This window comes from Protomyctophum bolini (assembly GCF_963924005.1).
Source record: "Protomyctophum bolini genome assembly, chromosome: 15".
Lineage (NCBI taxonomy): Eukaryota > Metazoa > Chordata > Actinopteri > Myctophiformes > Myctophidae > Protomyctophum > Protomyctophum bolini.
Window position 1 is genome coordinate 43,052,966 of NC_137876.1, and position 17,410 is coordinate 43,070,375.

Here is a 17,410-nt window from a genome sequence, read left to right on the forward strand (position 1 = left end):
GGGCATGTGTGAAATATGTAATGCAATGCAAGGTTTAAAGTCACTTTCATTTTCAGTTCACCTAGACCTCAGGTGCAGGTTTCTGGGATGGTGGGTGGACAATGAGTTGGTCGCCTTCTCCCTGGCAGCCCACATAGCTCGAAGGAGATCTTTTCGCTTCAGTTGAACAGCTTCAGAAAAATCTTCATTTATGTAGACATTTGAACCTTGCCGGTTCGTGGCTGTGCTGAGCACCTCCAGTTTGTCCTTATAGTGCAGAAACTTGACAATAATGGGCCTCATGGCCTGGTGAAGATGGAGAGTGGTCCAAACTTTATATATACAGAAAACAGACAACGGAGAAAAACCAAAACAAGGAGGGAAAAAAAACAAGAAAAAAGAAATAGACAAAAACAGACAAAGCTACAATGTTATACTTAGTCCAACACTGCATGTAGCTTTGTCTGTTTTGTCTATTCTTTTTCTTGTTTTTTTTCCTCCTTGTTTTTGTTTTTCTCGTTTCTGTTTTGCTTTTTGTTTGTTTAATTTTCTATTCTTCTATAAATGTAATTTGTTTGTTTTGTTTATATGTTGATTGTTATGCATATCTTCAACAGTATTTTGGAATATGTTGAGATAAGGATAGGCACTAATACGCTTTAAGCTTCTGCCTATGCCTTTTCAATCACAAAAAAAATTTAAAAAAGTAAACTGTTTTTGTGTAATGTCTCCCTCTGAAAGATCGAAATAAACTATTCATTCATATTCTTGAGTTACATAAGTGATTGATCTTTCTGGAAAGTTGCGTAACTCCAACGTTCCCTGTCTATAGCCAAAATGTGTGTTTACCAGACTCTCTGTAGCCTAACTAAAGGGCTATTTACACAATATCACGCTGCTTAGTTGCACCAGATTACACAATGCTGCATGGGTTAGGGTTGCTGGTGACATTCTTGGCTTGGACTATACAGCCTCTCTCTCACACAGATAGAAGTATATGAATTTGTTTCATGATTATCAATACATCTCTTGAACACCAAGCTTGCACAATTATGTCAAAATCATAACACATCCACAATTGTGCAAAGGTTTGTGTTTCAATTATCATCAGTTTCAATTTCCTGCAGTCTCCTTACAGTTTTACACATACTTTCATTCATGTGAAATATCATATTAATTTGTACTTTAATTAAAACTCTGTTTTTTTAAGACCAATACAGCCAGTTGATTATTGGTAAACTCATGTCATGCACGTCTCCGACCCCCCCTCCCCCCTCCCATTCTCTGCGAGAGTATACGCGCACGGCAGTATGTCTGACCACTCTTGAGTCTTCACTTAAACCATTCTGACCTGACATCAGATTCTAAAATGTCTTCTACATCCTGACAGTTTTTTATTCTGACCTGAGATCATATTCTAAAAATGTCTTCTATGTCAGTCGCTCTTCGATTTAAAAAAAATAGCAGACTTATGAGCTTGTAGATCTGCTATTTTTAAATAGCTAAAGCATAACGTAATGCTAACACCAAAATGGGTTCCCACCTAAAAATGGGTTAAAAGTACAGAGTTCTTGCCATTCAAATAAATAACCTTCACATTCATGGCAAAATACCCTCTTGAGACGTGCTTCTCAAGATTTTCAATTACATTTTATTGCCACAAAAGCTAAAATATTAGTTTTAATTCAAATCAATCAAGTTAAACAGAACTTTTAATATTTTAAAAGGGTAAACACAAGGTCAACAATCGACTGCTGTGCTCCTGTTCATATTTTATATATATATTTATGTTCTGTATGGCTACTGCTAACCATGCGCTCCTGCCTCTACTCTTGTGATGTCTCATGATGGTTGTGTTCATCCTATGCTATCTTAACACGATAGGCCCGCCACTCGTTTTTATATACATTGCCCAGTCTGGCGTATGTGTCTATTGTTATGTATGTCTTGTTTGTCATGTCTATACAAACCTAATAAAAACTAATATTATAATAAACAATGGACTAGGGGGAGAGCAGGCCACCACATCTCATTCAGGCCAGTCACAGCATTTAATGTTTGTGTTTACACTATAGGACGTAAAACTGTCCATTCATTATCAATGGCATTTTAATGTTTAATTGTTCCGTTTACGCGCACACTAAAAGCTGGACAAAGGAGGCGACCCAAAAAACATCAATTACTACTTAATACTTTGGCTATTCTGAAAAAAGCTCTCTTACCACCGCGGCTCAGTGACGTCATGTTGTAGTTTTAATAAAAACAGAGAGATGTGTTTGGGTGAGCGGTGAGTCTCTTACCACCGCGGCTCAGTGACGTCATGTTGTAGTTTTAGTAAAAACAGAGAGATGTGTTTGGGGTAACCTCGCCTCACCAGGCTTTCCACCGCCTCGGAGGAAAGCCTGGTCTCTGTTTCAAAAGTCCGTATGATCCCGCCTGGGGCCGGATGATGTGGTTACGTCATGTTGTAGTATTGTTTTGTAGTCGCCAGACAAGATGAACAGGCGGCGACAACTTCCTTTTACCTCTCAATAAAAGCTCTCGCTTACGAGAGCTTTTATTGCTTTTAATCAAACAGGAAGCAACAAACAGCTTCCTGTTTGTTGTAGGCAAACCATTGCCTACAACATGACGTAAGCATATCATCCTGCTCCAGCCCGGATCATATACGGAAATGAAATGGTGCCCAGGCTAGTTTGGGGTGAGCGGTGAGTCTCTTACCACCGCGGCTCAGTGACATCATGTTGTAGTTTTAGTAAAAAAAGAGAGATGCGTTTGGGTGAGCGGTGAGTCTCTTACCACCGTGGCTCAGTGACGTCATGTTGTAGTTTCATGTTCTCGTGTTGTATTTCTGATGTGGATATAAATGTATTATTAAACGTGTGTGTGTGTGTGTGTGTGTGTGTGTGTGTGTGTGTGTGTGTTTGTGTGTCTACAGGATGACGTTGGCCCTCCTGTGGTTTCTTGCCACATCTCTTCCTGGTGAGTATATTTATTAATACTTTTACTAATAACAGAGTACTTATTGTCGTGTCCAATTATGGATGTGCAAGATTTATTCTCAGAAATTGGAGTAAAATATATGTTGGGTCAAATTGATTGATCAAAGTGTGGTTCTCTGCTGAAGCAACTGTGGAGAGCTGGAGGTCTCTGACCACATTCCAATGGATCCAATTAGCTCTTCGATAAGTCCCACCCAAGCCCGTTGTTGGCCAATACCACGTTAGCGACGGTTACTAAGGTAGGATCCTGGTCAAGCTGTCTTACCTGCGTTCACCAGTGCAATGGAGTTGTATTCCTCCATGTCAGTGAAAGACATCCCGAAGGAAATAATTAAGGAGATAAGGAGGAGTAAGGAGATATCGGAGAGAACAAGGCAAAAGGGACTACAATATGCCTTTGAAAAGTACATTCGTGAAATAGTGTGTCGCCGGAGTCATGCCAATGAACATGCCATTCAAATCGAGGCGAAAGCTCTCCGATCGCAATGTAAAAGTCAGCCGCCCATGTCTTGTCCATTGATGTTCAGGGCAAAAATATAAAGGGACAACAATGTTCTTGCACTGCAGGGTAAGTCAATATAGTGTCCTTGTTGTATTTTACGGTGTGGTTCAGTCATGACTTACAACAAAAATGTTGGGTCAAACCATGTGACTCCCATTGGAAATTAATTGCGAGCTTGCATCAGTAAACAAGTCTCATGCAGCTATACAACAATCTGTTGTGATCGTGTGAGTGAAGCCTAACTCTTTAATGGGATCCTGTTTCTCTGCAGCTCTCACAACAACAACAACAACAACAACAGGTAAACAAACATCAACAAACAAACACACATTACAGGCTGTTACCTAGAAATATTTATAATAAGAGTATTACTTTATGTGAGCTGTTTATTGTATTTATAATCAGAGTAAATATTACTTTATGTTAACTGTTTATTGTATTTGCAGAGTCCAGTGATGTCAGGCTGGTGGGAGGAGCTAGACGCTGTGCTGGTAGACTGGAGATGAAAGTCCAGGACCAATGGAGACCAGTGGATCCTTATGGCTGGAACCATCAGTCATCATCTGTAGCGTGTAGACAGCTGGGCTGCGGCTCTGCTGTTTCTGCAGAACAGAGACCTGGTTCTACATCTCAACCTGTATGGAGGATTAGATCTAACTGTGTTGAATCTGAATCTCTACTGAGGGAATGTGGAGCAAAGTGGTCTGATACTTCCTCCTCCAGTCTGGAGCTGATCTGTTCAGGTAACAACATGACTTCAACAATGACACTAATCTATACTGCCTGCCTGCCTGCCTGCCTGCCTGCCTGCCTGCCTGCCTGCCTGCCTGCCCAGGAAAGCGTCTCTGTGTCGTTTTACATTTTAAACTTTAATCATATTTTATTCTTTAGCCATTCAGAAATAGCAGCTCTACAAGAACTGGGGACCCCCACAATAATCATATTTGATTCTCCCTCTCTCTCTCATCCTCTTTCTCTCTCTCTCTCTCTCATCCCCCCCTCTCTCTCTCTCTCTCTCTCTCTCATCACCCCCCCTCTCTCTCTCTCTCATCCCCCCCCCCTCTCTCTCTCTCTCTCCCCCTCTCTCTCTCTCTCTCATATCCCCCCTCTCTCTCTCTCTCTCACCCCCCCTCTCTCTCTCTCTCTCATATCCCCCCTCTCTCTCTCTCACTCCCCCCTCTCTCCCTCTCTCTCTATCTCATCCCCCTCCCCCCCCCTCTCTCTCTCTCTCTAATCCCCCCCCCCCGTATCTCTCTCTCATTCCCCCCCCCTTCTCTCTCTCTCTCTCTCTCTCTCTCTCTCTCTCTCTCTCTCTCTCTCTCTCTCTCTCTCCAGGGTCAGTGAGGTTGGTGAATGGTCATGGTTCGTGTTCAGGCAGAGTGGAGGTGAAGTCTGGTCAGTCGTGGGTCTCAGTGTGTGAAGGTGACTTTGACCAGCAGGATGCAGAGGTGGTCTGTAGGGAGTTTGGCTGTGGGGCTCCTTCAGTCCTCCAGGGGGCGCTCTATGGAGAAGGCAAGGCTCTGATGTGGACCAAAGAGTTCCAGTGTGAAGGCAGTGAGTCTGTTCTCCTGGACTGTAGAACCTCAGACTCAACTAGAAACACCTGCTCTCCTGACAAGACTGTTGGACTCACCTGCTCAGGTAAAACACACACTACACTTTAGTTTACAGTCAAAGTCATATTACTTTTGAACCACTTCAAACCTATGTTTAGTCGACTGTATTCCCATGGGCTCTGTACTCGGCCCACTCCCGTTGTCACTCTAAAATATCAGATCTACAAGCGTGTATTGTGAGGAGTTGTGAGCTCACAGATGGTGTGTTTTAGCAGACAGTTTACCCTAGAATAGGAACACTATACAGTTCTTAATGTTTATTGTATTGTCTGTGTACAGAGCCTGGTGATGTAAGGCTGGTGGGAGGAGCCAGTAACTGTGCTGGTAGACTGGAGATCAACGTCCAGGACCAATGGAGACCAGTGGATCCTTTTAGCTGGAACCATCAGTCATCATCTGTAGCGTGTAGACAGCTGGGCTGCGGCTCTGCTGTTTCTACAGAATGGAGACGTGGTTCTACATCTCAACCTGTATGGAGGATTACATCTAACTGTGTTGGATCTGAATCTCTACTGAGGGAATGTGGAATAATGAGGTCTGATACTGACCCCTACAGTCTGGAGCTGATCTGTTCAGGTAACAACATGACTTCAACAATGATACTCATCTATACTGTCTGTCTGTCTGTCTGTCTGTCTGTCTGTCTCATATGGTCTGTCTGTCTGTCTGTAATAATTCAGTGATTGGTCAGATAGTTCTTAACCCTTTAAGTCCAGGAAAGCATCTCTGTGTCGTTTTACATTTTAATCTTTAATCATATTTTATTCTTTAGCCATTCAGAAATAGCAGATCTACAAGTTCACCGCGTGTCATTTAGTGCCGTGCAGTGAGCTTCATATTTGATCTGGGGACCCCCAAAATAATCATATTTGATTCTCTCTCTCTCTCTCTCTCCCCTCTCTCTCTCTCTCTCTCTCTCTCTCTCTCTTCCCCTCTTCCTCTCTCACCCCCCCCCCCCCTCTCTCTCTCTCTCTCTCTCTCTCCAGGGTCAGTGAGGTTGGTGAATGGTCATGGTTCGTGTTCAGGCAGAGTGGAGGTGAAGTCTGGTCAGTCGTGGGTCTCAGTGTGTGAAGGTGACTTTGACCAGCAGGACGCAGAGGTGGTCTGTAGGCAGCATGGCTGCGGGGCTCCTTCAGTCCTCCAGGGGGCGCTCTATGGGGAAGGCAAGGCTCCGATGTGGACCAAAGAGTTCCAGTGTGAAGGCAGTGAGTCTGTTCTCCTGGACTGTAGAACCTCAGACTCAACTAGAAACACCTGCTCTCCTGACAAGACTGTTGGACTCACCTGCTCAGGTAAAACACACACTACACTTTAGTTTACAGTCAAAGTCATATTACTTTTGAACCACTTCAGACCTATGTTTAGTCGACTATATTCCCAAGGGCTCTGCACTCGGCCCACTCCCGTTGTCACTCTAAAATATCAGATCTACAAGAATTTGTATTGTGCCGAGTTGTGAGCTCACAGATGGTGTGCTTTAGCAGACAGTTAACCCTAGAATAGGAACACTACAGTTGTTAATATTTATTGTATTGTCTGTGTACAGAGCCTGGTGATGTCAGGCTGGTGGGAGGAGCCAGTAACTGTGCTGGTAGACTGGAGATCAAAGTCCAGGACCAATGGAGACCAGTGTATCCTTATCCCTGGATCCATCAGTCATCATTTGTAGCGTGTAGACAGCTGGGCTGCGGCTCTGCTGTTTCTACAGAACGGAGACGTGGTTCTACATCTCAACCTACATGGAGGATTACAGCTAACTGTGTTGGATCTGAATCTCTACTGAGGGAATGTGGAATAATGAGGTCTGATACTGACCCCAACAGTCTGGAGCTGATCTGTTCAGGTAACAACATGACTTCAACAATGATACTCATCTATACTGTCTGTCTGTCTGTCTGCCTGCCTGTCTGTCTGTCTGTCTGTCTGTCTGTAATAATTCAGTGATTGGTCAGATAGTTCTTAACCCTTTTTAGTCCAGGAAAGCGTCTCTGTGTCGTTTTACATTTTAAACTTTAATCATACTTTATTATTTAGCCATTCAGAAATAGCAGATCTACAAGTTCACCGCGTGTCACTTAGTGCCGTGCAGTGAGCTTCATATTTGAACTGGGGACCCCCAAAATAATCATATTTGATTCTCTCTCTCTCTCTCTCCCCCCCCCCCCTCTCTCTCTCTTCCTCTCTCTCTCTTCCTCTCTCTCTCTCTCTCTCTCTCTCTCTCTCTCTCTCTCTCTTTCTTTCTCCCTCTTGCTCTCTCTCTCCCTCTCTCTCATCCCCCCCCCCCCCCCTCTCTCTCTCTCTCTCTCTCTCTCTCCAGGGTCAGTGAGGTTGGTGAATGGTCATGGTTCGTGTTCAGGCAGAGTGGAGGTGAAGTCTGGTCAGTCGTGGGTCTCAGTGTGTGAAGGTGACTTTGACCAACAGGATGCAGAGGTGGTCTGTAGGGAGTTTGGCTGTGGAGCTCCTTCAGTCCTCCAGGGGGCGCTCTATGGAGAAGGCAAGGCTCCGATGTGGACCAAAGAGTTCCAGTGTGAAGGCAGTGAGTCTGTTCTCCTGGACTGTAGAACATCAGACTCAACTAGAAACACCTGCTCTCCTGACAAGACTGTTGGACTAACCTGCTCAGGTAAAACACACACTACACTTTAGTTTACAGTCAAAGTCATATTACTTTTGAACCACTTCAAACCTATGTTTAGTCGACTGTATTCCCAAGGGCTCTGTACTCGGCCCACTCCCGTTGTCACTTTAAAATATCAGATCTACAAGCGTGTATTGTGAGGAGTTGTGAGCTCACAGATGGTGTGTTTTAGCAGACAGTTTACCCTAGAATAGGAACACTATACAGTTCTTAATATTTATTGTATTGTCTGTGTACAGAGCCTGGTGATGTCAGGCTGGTGGGAGGAGCCAGTAACTGTGCTGGTAGACTGGAGATGAAAGTCCAGGACCAATGGAGACCAGTGGATTCTGATGTCTGGAACCATCAGTCAGCATCTGTAGCGTGTAGACAGCTGGGCTGCGGCTCTGCTGTTTCTACAGAATGGAGACGTGGTTCTACATCTCAACCTACATGGAGGATTACATCTATCTGTGTTGGATCTGAATCTCTACTGAGGGAATGTGGAATAATGAGGTCTGATACTGACCCCTACAGTCTGGAGCTGATCTGTTCAGGTAACAACATGACTTCAACAATGATACTAATCTGTCTGTCTGTCTGTCTCATATGGTCTGTCTGTCTGTCTGTAATAATTCAGTGATTGGTCAGATAGTTCTTAACCCTTTAAGTCCAGGAAAGCGTCTCTGTGTCGTTTTACATTTTAAACTTTAATCATATTTTATTCTTTAGCCATTCAGAAATAGCAGATCTACAAGCTCACCGCGTGTCACTTAGTGCCGTGCAGTGAGCTTCATATTTAATCTGGGGACCCCCAAAATAATCATATTTGATTCTCTCTCTCTCTCTCTCTCTCTCTCTCTCTCCCTCTCTCCCTCTCTCTCTTCCTCTCTTCCTCTCCTCCTCTCTCTCTCTCTCTCTCTCTCTCTCTCCCTCTTGCTCTCTCACCCCCCCCCCCTCTCTCTCTCTCTCTCTCTCTCTCTCTCTCTCTCTCTCTCTCTCTCTCTCTCTCTCTCTCTCTCCAGGGTCAGTGAGGTTGGTGAATGGTCATGGTTCGTGTTCAGGCAGAGTGGAGGTGAAGTCTGGTCAGTCGTGGGTCTCAGTGTGTGAAGGTGACTTTGACCAGCAGGATGCAGAGGTGGTCTGTAGGCAGCATGGCTGCGGGGCTCCTTCAGTCCTCCAGGGGGCGCTCTATGGGGAAGGCAAGGCTCCGATGTGGACCAAAGAGTTCCAGTGTGAAGGCAGTGAGTCTGTTCTCCTGGACTGTAGAACCTCAGACTCAACTAGAAACACCTGCTCTCCTGACAAGACTGTTGGACTCACCTGCTCAGGTAAAACACACACTACACTTTAGTTTACAGTCGAAGTCATATTACTTTTGAACCACTTCAGACCTATGTTTAGTCGACTGTATTCCCAAGGGCTCTGTACTCGGCCCACTCCCGTTAATCACTGAAAATATATGATCTACAAGAATTTGTATTGTGACGAGTTGTGAGCTCACAGATGGTGTGTTTTAGCAGACAGTTAACCCTAGAATAGGAACACTACAGTTCTTAATGTTTATTGTATTGTCTGTGTACAGAGCCTGGTGATGTCAGGCTGGTGGGAGGAGCCAGTAACTGTGCTGGTAGACTGGAGATCAACGTCCAGGACCAATGGAGACCAGTGGATCCTGATGTCTGGAACCATCAGTCATCATCTGTAGCGTGTAGACAGCTGGGCTGCGGCTCTGCTGTTTCTGCAAAACGGAGACGTGGTTCTACATCTCAACCTACATGGTGGATAGATGTAATCCTCTGTGTTGGATCTGAATCTCTACTGAGGGAATGTGGAAAAATGAGGTCTGGTACTAACCCCTACAGTCTGGAGCTGATCTGTTCAGGTAACAACATGACTTCAACAATGATACTAATCTATACTGTCTGTCTGTCTGTCTGTCTGTCTGTCTGTCTGTCTGTCTGTCTGTCTGTCTGTCTGTCTGTCTGTCTGTCTGCCTGCCTCTGCCTGCCTGCCTGCCTGTCTTATTTTGTTAGTTAGTTGCTGCGAGAGTGAGGTCTAGCCAACACCAACTCAGGATTCCTGGATCGCTGCCCTCCACACTCTCCTATCCAACATCAGGTTCTTGAGCTCTGCAGTGTTGTCAGCCAAGCTGTCGCGCCGCCACACGTCTACATAGGTGGTACGCTTCTTTCCCCTCCTGGCTTTGCCCTGGGTTGACTCCCATAGTGTCAATTTACTTGCCTCAAGTTCTGGGTGCCTGACGCAGTGCCTTGCCAAGCTTCATTCTTCTCTCTCGCACTTTGTCCGTGACCCGTGGCAGGTCCCCATAGAGGTCCACATTTCTGATGCGGTCCGTCCATGTGACACCTAGTGCCATTCGTAGCATTCTTGTGTAAACTCCATCCAGGGCTTTTTCCTGTTGTACTGTGAGGGTCCATGTCTCGGCCCCTATACAGCAGTACTGACTCCACTGTGAGGGTCCATGTCTCGGCCCCATACAGCAGTACTGGGTCCATGTCTCTGCCCCATACAGCAGAAGTGACTCCACAGTAGCTATGAAATGCCGCCTCTTAAGGTCTTCTCCCATGTCTGGTTTCCACACTCTCCTCATCCCGTGCAAGGCTTTCCAGGCAAGTGCTCTCCGAACCTTCAGATCCTGTTCAGTTTAGGTAGTCCAGGCCCCGAGGAGGTACTTGAAGTCCTCGACTCGCTCGAGCACCTCTGCAGCAGTCTGCAGTGGCAGTGGTTTTGTCCTCTGTGTTGACTGGAATCATACTGGAAATAGAAGTCGCTACCAGGAAGAGAAGCCTTGTTGACTTGAAAGTGAAACCAAAGCATATTATGGATGGAGGATATCATTGATAATAAAAATAATAATAACTAGAACTGCACTCTGTCGAGTACCAGTTATACCCTGACGTCATTGGCTGGGACGGTGAATACGCATCAAATATGCTGGGACAGTGCATACGCATCGAATATGCTGGGACGGTGCATACGCATCGAAAATCGTCCTGGGCAAAACTAGTACTTGCGTGCTCTGCTTGCGCAAGTAATAATATTCTGTCCTCGCACTTGCGTGTCTGTGCAGGGCTAGACAGATAGCGTACAACTCCAATAATAAAGACATTTCTTGGGAAGAGTAATCTTTACTGTAGATTTATGGATATTTGTAAGACTGTAAAACATAAACAAACAAAGGGTTTTAGAAAAAACACTCAAATGAAAACATGTAAACATGGCTGATGCAATCAGACTCCTGTAGCTAACATGGTACGTAACATGATAATCTGTAGACCAACATACACTAAATTGACTAGTTCTGTAGTTACTCTACAAACATTATCACATTTGATACTTACAGACATATCTACACCAAAACGCATAACGTTGGAGAGCTGTGGAGAACACTCTGCTGCATGCTTGCTTCTCATATGCCTTGAGGGAATGAACTAAATTGCTTTCAATTTCCCCTGACAAACCTAAACTGGACCTTGCCATGAACTGGAATATACCATTCACACAAAAGGAAGAAATAACACAAACCAACCACAAGGTGGTGCATAAGTCTAAACTAAAGAGGTCAGGTTCCAGAACAAATAATGAAAGTGAAACTATAGGATATTATGGATGGAGGATTCTAACTATAAATATGTCTGTAATCCACGTAACTCCAGAACCGTTCGCCCCACCAACTTCAAATTCGACAGACGCGTTCCACCCTGCACCACAGGGGGTGCAGTGCCCGGTGTCGAGTCAGTCGGACCCACGGTTGTCCAGAACCACCACAGAAGGCCTCTGCCTGGGCCAGACTCCATATTTGGGCATGCCTAAATACGGGTTCGTCACACCGACTTCTGACATCATTCTGACTGCATAGACTCCATATTTGGGCATGCCTGACAAATAACTCCATATATGGGCATAAAAGTGGATCAATGCTGGACACACATTCCTCATTCCACGCATCGCCCTGTGCCCAACCGACAACATACAATTTACAATTTACAATTTAGGCATTTAGCAGACGCTCTTAATCCAGAGCGACTTACATTAAGCAAGAACAAAAGCATGGGAATACATCACATAAAGACATTTATCATGAAACATGCGTAGCTAAGAAAGTAACAGTGGAATATCTATAATGAAACTATACATATAAGCTATACATCTATACTACTATGCTACACATATGTACTATGACGTGCTATGACTACTAGAATTGCTATCTAAGGGGGTGGGGTAAGTGCTATGGGCCATGATGGAGTCTGAAAAGGTGGGTTTTCAGACTGCGGCGGAAGATTATTTATGTATTTAGTCTGGACAGTGTATAGTGTTTATTTAGTCTGGACAGTGTATAGTGTTTATTTAGTCTGGACAGTGTATAGTGTTTATTTAGTCTGGACAGTGGTATTGTTTATTTAGTCTGGACAGTGTATATTGTTAATTTAGTCGGGACAGTGTATAGTGTTTATTTAGTCTGGACAGTGTTATTGTTTATATAGTCGGGACAGTGTATAGTGTTTATTTAGTCTGGACAGTGCATATTGTTTATTTAGTCTGGACAGTGTATAGTGTTTATTTAGTCTGGACAGTGCATACTGTTTATTTAGTCAAGGTTCAAGGTTATTTTATTAGTGTCCCCGAAGGGCAATTGGTTTTACAGCAGGTCATAAGGCATTGAAACATGTGAATACATCAGTCAAACCAAAATTATTGCTGCTGGTCGCAAGCATGAGCTGCGCCCGGCCTACTTGCATCTTCAGAAAAGAAAGAAAGGGGATAGGTGGGGTGGGAGAGGCTTGGGGGGGGGGCGGGGCGGGGGTAATGACAGAGAGGGAGGGGGGGGGGGGTAGGGGCAGATTATCACACACATTACAGTTGCATTGTGCAGGCACGAAATGACTTGGGTGGGGGTGGGGTTGATTTTGGGTCTGAAACAGATAAAATAACACTGATCCTAACGCCACGCTTCTTTTGAAGGGCTGCCTTAGGGCAGGAAAAAAAAAGTTCAGCCGGGCAGCAGGTCGGGGGGGGGGGGGGAATTAAAAGATTTCAGTGCACTGTGCCTACACATGTTGCGACCGCAGGTCGCAACATGTGTAGGCACAATGCAAGGAATAAATGCATTCGCCATGTATCCGAAGGAAGTCTGATCCAATCACTTTTAGATTTCTCCAGTTTAATCCTGAGTTTAAGTTTTTTAGTGTTCAAGATCTAATTTTAGGCATGTTTAAGCCTCGAGGAAAATCCGTGTTGAGGTTCTTAATCCACTGTTTTTCATTAAAACGTCTTTGTCCTACTGTCCAGTTAGGATTGTGTTGAAGTCCAGCACATTTTAGAGCTCCAATGCCGTGCGCCATGAAATGTTGCACCAATCTTGTGGTTGTCTTTTTGGCATTGTTAATATTGTATCTGTGTCGTCCCAGCCTAGTACCTATTGTTTTACCTGTCTCTCCGACATATTGTAAACCACATTTTTCACATGTGATTAAATAAATGCAGTTGCTGGTTCTGGCTGTTATTTGTTGTTTAATCTCCAAGACGCGTTTTGTGGTTCTATTTTTTACTAATTGTTTGGGTTTGAAGTATTCTGGTCCCTGGCGTGCTGGTGTGTTGATTTCTTTTAGCTTGCTGTGTACTAGATAATCTTTAAGGTTTTTATTTTTTCTGTAGGCCGATATAATTTTATAATCTTTTAGAAGATCGTCTGTTCGGTTCTCAAAATTCCTTTTTATTCTGTTGTTGGCTAGTGTGCTCTGCAGGGACAAATTAGCCATAGGGCCAGTTGGGCCGCGGCCCAGGGGCCCTTGGCTCCCAGGGGCCCTTCGCGGGAAACTGGACCGCGTCGCGCAGTACTGGGTTTGAGGCACTGACAAGGGCCCCTGGAGCCCGGCCTCTAACACCCCCCAGAATGGAGGTCCCCTACTGGGGACCCCTTAAAGTGGGCCCTTTGAGGACCAATTTCAAATGTGTGTGGGCCCCTCCTCTGCTCTGTATTCTCCCTCGGTCTGAGCCTCAAACGCAGCGCAGGCTCCTGGGGGCTGGGGCCCTACAGGCTGGGCGTCAAAGTGGGCCCTTTGAGGACCACTGCTCCACCGTACTGTGAAGCAGTGGTCCTCAAGGGGCCCACTTTGAGAGGTCCCATTGAGGAGGGGCCACAGGGGAGCCTGAAACGCAGCGCAGGATCCTGGGGGCTGGGGCCCTACAGGCTGGGCGTCAAAGTGGGCCCTTTGCAGACCACTGCTCCACCATACTGTGAAGCTGTGGTCCAAAGTGGGGCCCACTTTGGAGGTCCCATTGAAGAGGGGCCACAGGCCGCCGGGGGCCTTGAAGGCTGTAAGTTAATGGGAGTCACTCCCACCCCGTCCCTGACCACCAGGAGTTATAGGTATATCCTGAAGCTATAAAGACTAGAAATATAATGGATTATTATGTTGATTACTTGTTTCAGGCAGATTTGCAAATATTAATATGTTGTTGCCTCAAAATGCTCAAATATATTATGAATAATTAAATATTGTGATTTTTTTTGTGCAGCACCAAAAACTTTATAGGCTATCATCACTTATTACTTTAAATAAATGTTGTCATAATTGTTGAGAAAATTACATATTTTGTATTTGTATTTTGTTACCCTTATTGGCCTTGGTGAAATGAATAAAATTATCAACAGAGAAATTTCGTCAAAATTCTGCTAAATATGACATAAATTAAACGCCATTGACATTGAAGGGAAAATGTATGTCATATGTAAACGAGCAAATCAGCTAATCAATCACAGGCAACAGGCATTCTGATTGGCCAGTATGAGATGATATCTGATGTATGATGACAAGAGCGCCCCTCACTTAACATGGGTGTGATTTTTCTTTAATGAAGTGATATGAGGTAGGGGTGGAAATAATATGTCAAAATATTATATCACTATCTTTTCAGCAATTATCACAAAATAGTGATATTCATCATATCATTGTTATGTTTGTTTTCATATAATATATATATATAATCAATTTGTTTTATGCTAATACTTTGTAGATAGATCGATAGTAGCTCTGTTCCATTCCATACCTCTAATACGTGCAACACATTAGAGCTATGGACCAGAGCTAGATAGATAATATGTTGCTCATGGATGGATAGACAGGCTATCCGTTTTTATCCTGCTATCATGTTAGTGTGACATTCAGACAGTGCAGAGGCTGCTCGATGGTGAATTAGTATTGTAACATTCTCCTTGGCTTTGACTGACTGACTGATATTAATAAGGTAATCCAGCCAGTTCGGTCATTCGCATTATCATTTACGCTGGGCACACGCTTTTGTAAGCAAACGCTAAACAAGGGTTGTTTTTGATAAACATCAATCCGTCCACTCCATGTGTGTGCGCGCGCGTGCGTGCACGGCTGCACGCTGTTTCACCCGCGTTTGGTTAAAAGTAAGATACGTTTAAACTTTGAACATTACAAACAAACTTTGCAAGCAATTCCTTCTGAATCTGTGCTATCATGCTAATGCTATGCTGCATGCCTTATCGCGCACCGGCGCACGGTCGCGCACTGTATTTTGTGTTCTCATCTGTGCGCTGTGCAAATTGCTAATAAAAACCTGATAAATGTTGCGCAGGGGGGCCCTCAAAAATGATCGGCCCAGGGGCCCTTGAGAGGCTAATCCGTCCCTGGTGCTCTGTGTTGAATAACTGGTTATCAGGGCCAATTTGGGGCCTGTATCTCGCACTCTTATTTCTAAGAAGGTATTTTGGGAAGGTCCTAGTGTATCCTCTTAGTCTAAGAGCATTAAATAGAGTTTTACAAGCTATTTTGAAATCACTTTGCGTGCAAATCCTATGGAATCTTAGTAGTTGTGATTTGACTATTCCTGTGTAGGAGTGTGTCGGGTGGAATGACGTTTTGTGTAATAGGGCGTGAGTGTCTGTTTCTTTAAAGAATACTTTTAAGTCTAGTTTCCCATTTGTGTTAAAGTTTGGGCCCTTGAAGATTGTTACATCAAGAAAGTCAATCCTTTCTGTGTGTGTCACATATTTTATCGTTATGGATCTATGATGGCTATTTAAAACATCAATAAATTCCTGGAATTCTTCTTGGCTATGTTCCCATATTCCAAATATATCATCTAGAAATCTATAGTAATGTGTCGGTTTAAGTCTGCATTTTTCTAGTGCGGTCTGTTCCCATATGCTCATGTAAATGTTTGCATAAGATGGTGCAAATCTCTTTCCCATGGCCGTGCCTTTGATTTGTAAATAGAATTTGTTGTTAAAGGAAAAATCATTCTGGGTTAGATTTAAGTCTAGTAATTGGAGTAACTCCTCCTCTGGTCGACTTGTGTCTGGGTATTTACTAAAGACTTCCCTGACTGCTTGTAGCCCTGCTTCTGTTTCAATGTTTGTGTAGAGGCTGTCTATATCTATTGAAAACAGAAGGGCCTCCTTTCCTACTTTAATAGCTTTAATTTTGTCCACAAAATCGTAAGTGTCTTTTATAAAACTGGGGTGTTTTATCGACAGTGGGTTCAGGAAATATTCAATAAACTCTGCTGTCTGATACGTCTCGCTGCCACAGTCCGACACAATTGGTCTCCCGGGTGGAATTTCATATGGTATTGTCCATGAATCCGGGCTTTTGTGTATTTTTGGTAAAAGATAAAATATCCTAGCTCTAGGGCTATCCTGTCCTATTAAGTATTGTTGTTGTTTGGCGTTTATGTGCCTTTTGTCCTTAAGTCTGTTTATGATGGCTATGGCCTTCGTAGCTGTCTGCATGTAAATGGGTTGGTCTAATTGCCTATAATGGTCCTGATTGTTGAGCTGTCTCTCACCTTCTAACAGGTATTGGTGTCTATCCATAATGACTATGCAGGAGCCTTTGTCTGCTGGTTTGATAACGATTTGTTTGTTGTTGATTAGTTCCCTAAGTGCCCTGGTTTGTTCTATTGTGAGATTATCTTTTTCCTTAATGTGTCCCGGTATGCGTGTTACCGTATTCATGTCCTTCTGCATCAGTCGTTTAAGGCTGCTTGGGATTAAATTCTCCGCTGGTTCCCAGTTCGATTTTGGTCGAAAAGGCAGTATCTCCGTTCCCTGGTCCATTCCAAAGTGTGTAGCTAGTTTCAATCTGCGGTGATACTGAGAAAGGTCTTTCTTTAACCTGTTGGTTTGTTGTTTATAGATATCCAGTGTCGGGACAAATGAAAGTCCCTTTTCCGGCAGTTCGGTCTGGTGTTGATCTGGCTGGAAGTAATGGGACAGATTAATTATGTTTGACTTACCCCCCCTCCTTTCTGGGTTTATGGGGTCTATAAGTTTAAACTAGTAAGCCAATTTACAAGCATTGCTTTGCCTGTCTCTGTTGTCCAATGTACGTTATCAGGACCCACTTTAAACTCCCTTTCATCCAATTTAGGGAGGTAACTATAGGTAACAATATTGCGATTTAACTCTCTCATGTTATCCTTATCCTTTATTGAGAAACTAGTTGAGAAGTTGACTAAAGGGACATGGATACTTGCAGTTGGGAATGTGTTCCGTGCTGCTGCGATGGCCTCTCTCAATGCCCTCTGCGTTTGTTTTGGAGCGTGGCCTCTCTCGTTTATCCCAACCGACAGGATGCAATAGGCTACAGTGGTGTTTCTCGGTATCCTCTCTAGTAGGGCCTTCGTATGTTGGAAGCCC

General features: G+C 44.1%; 1 protein-coding gene across 1 annotated transcript; it reads left to right on the forward strand.

The window, feature by feature from the left end:
* Window positions 1-2,918: 2,918 nt before the first annotated feature.
* Window positions 2,919-14,129, forward strand: LOC308329885 (scavenger receptor cysteine-rich type 1 protein M130-like; the record flags this gene model as incomplete). Its single annotated transcript, XM_080784390.1, has 9 exons — window positions 2,919-2,961; window positions 3,930-4,226; window positions 4,819-5,124; window positions 5,379-5,675; window positions 6,086-6,391; window positions 6,646-6,707; window positions 7,485-7,722; window positions 7,977-8,085; window positions 13,736-14,129. The coding sequence occupies 9 exons, from the start codon at window positions 2,919-2,921 to the stop codon at window positions 14,127-14,129; spliced, it is 2,052 nt and encodes a 683-aa protein (XP_080640516.1).
* Window positions 14,130-17,410: the final 3,281 nt, after the last annotated feature.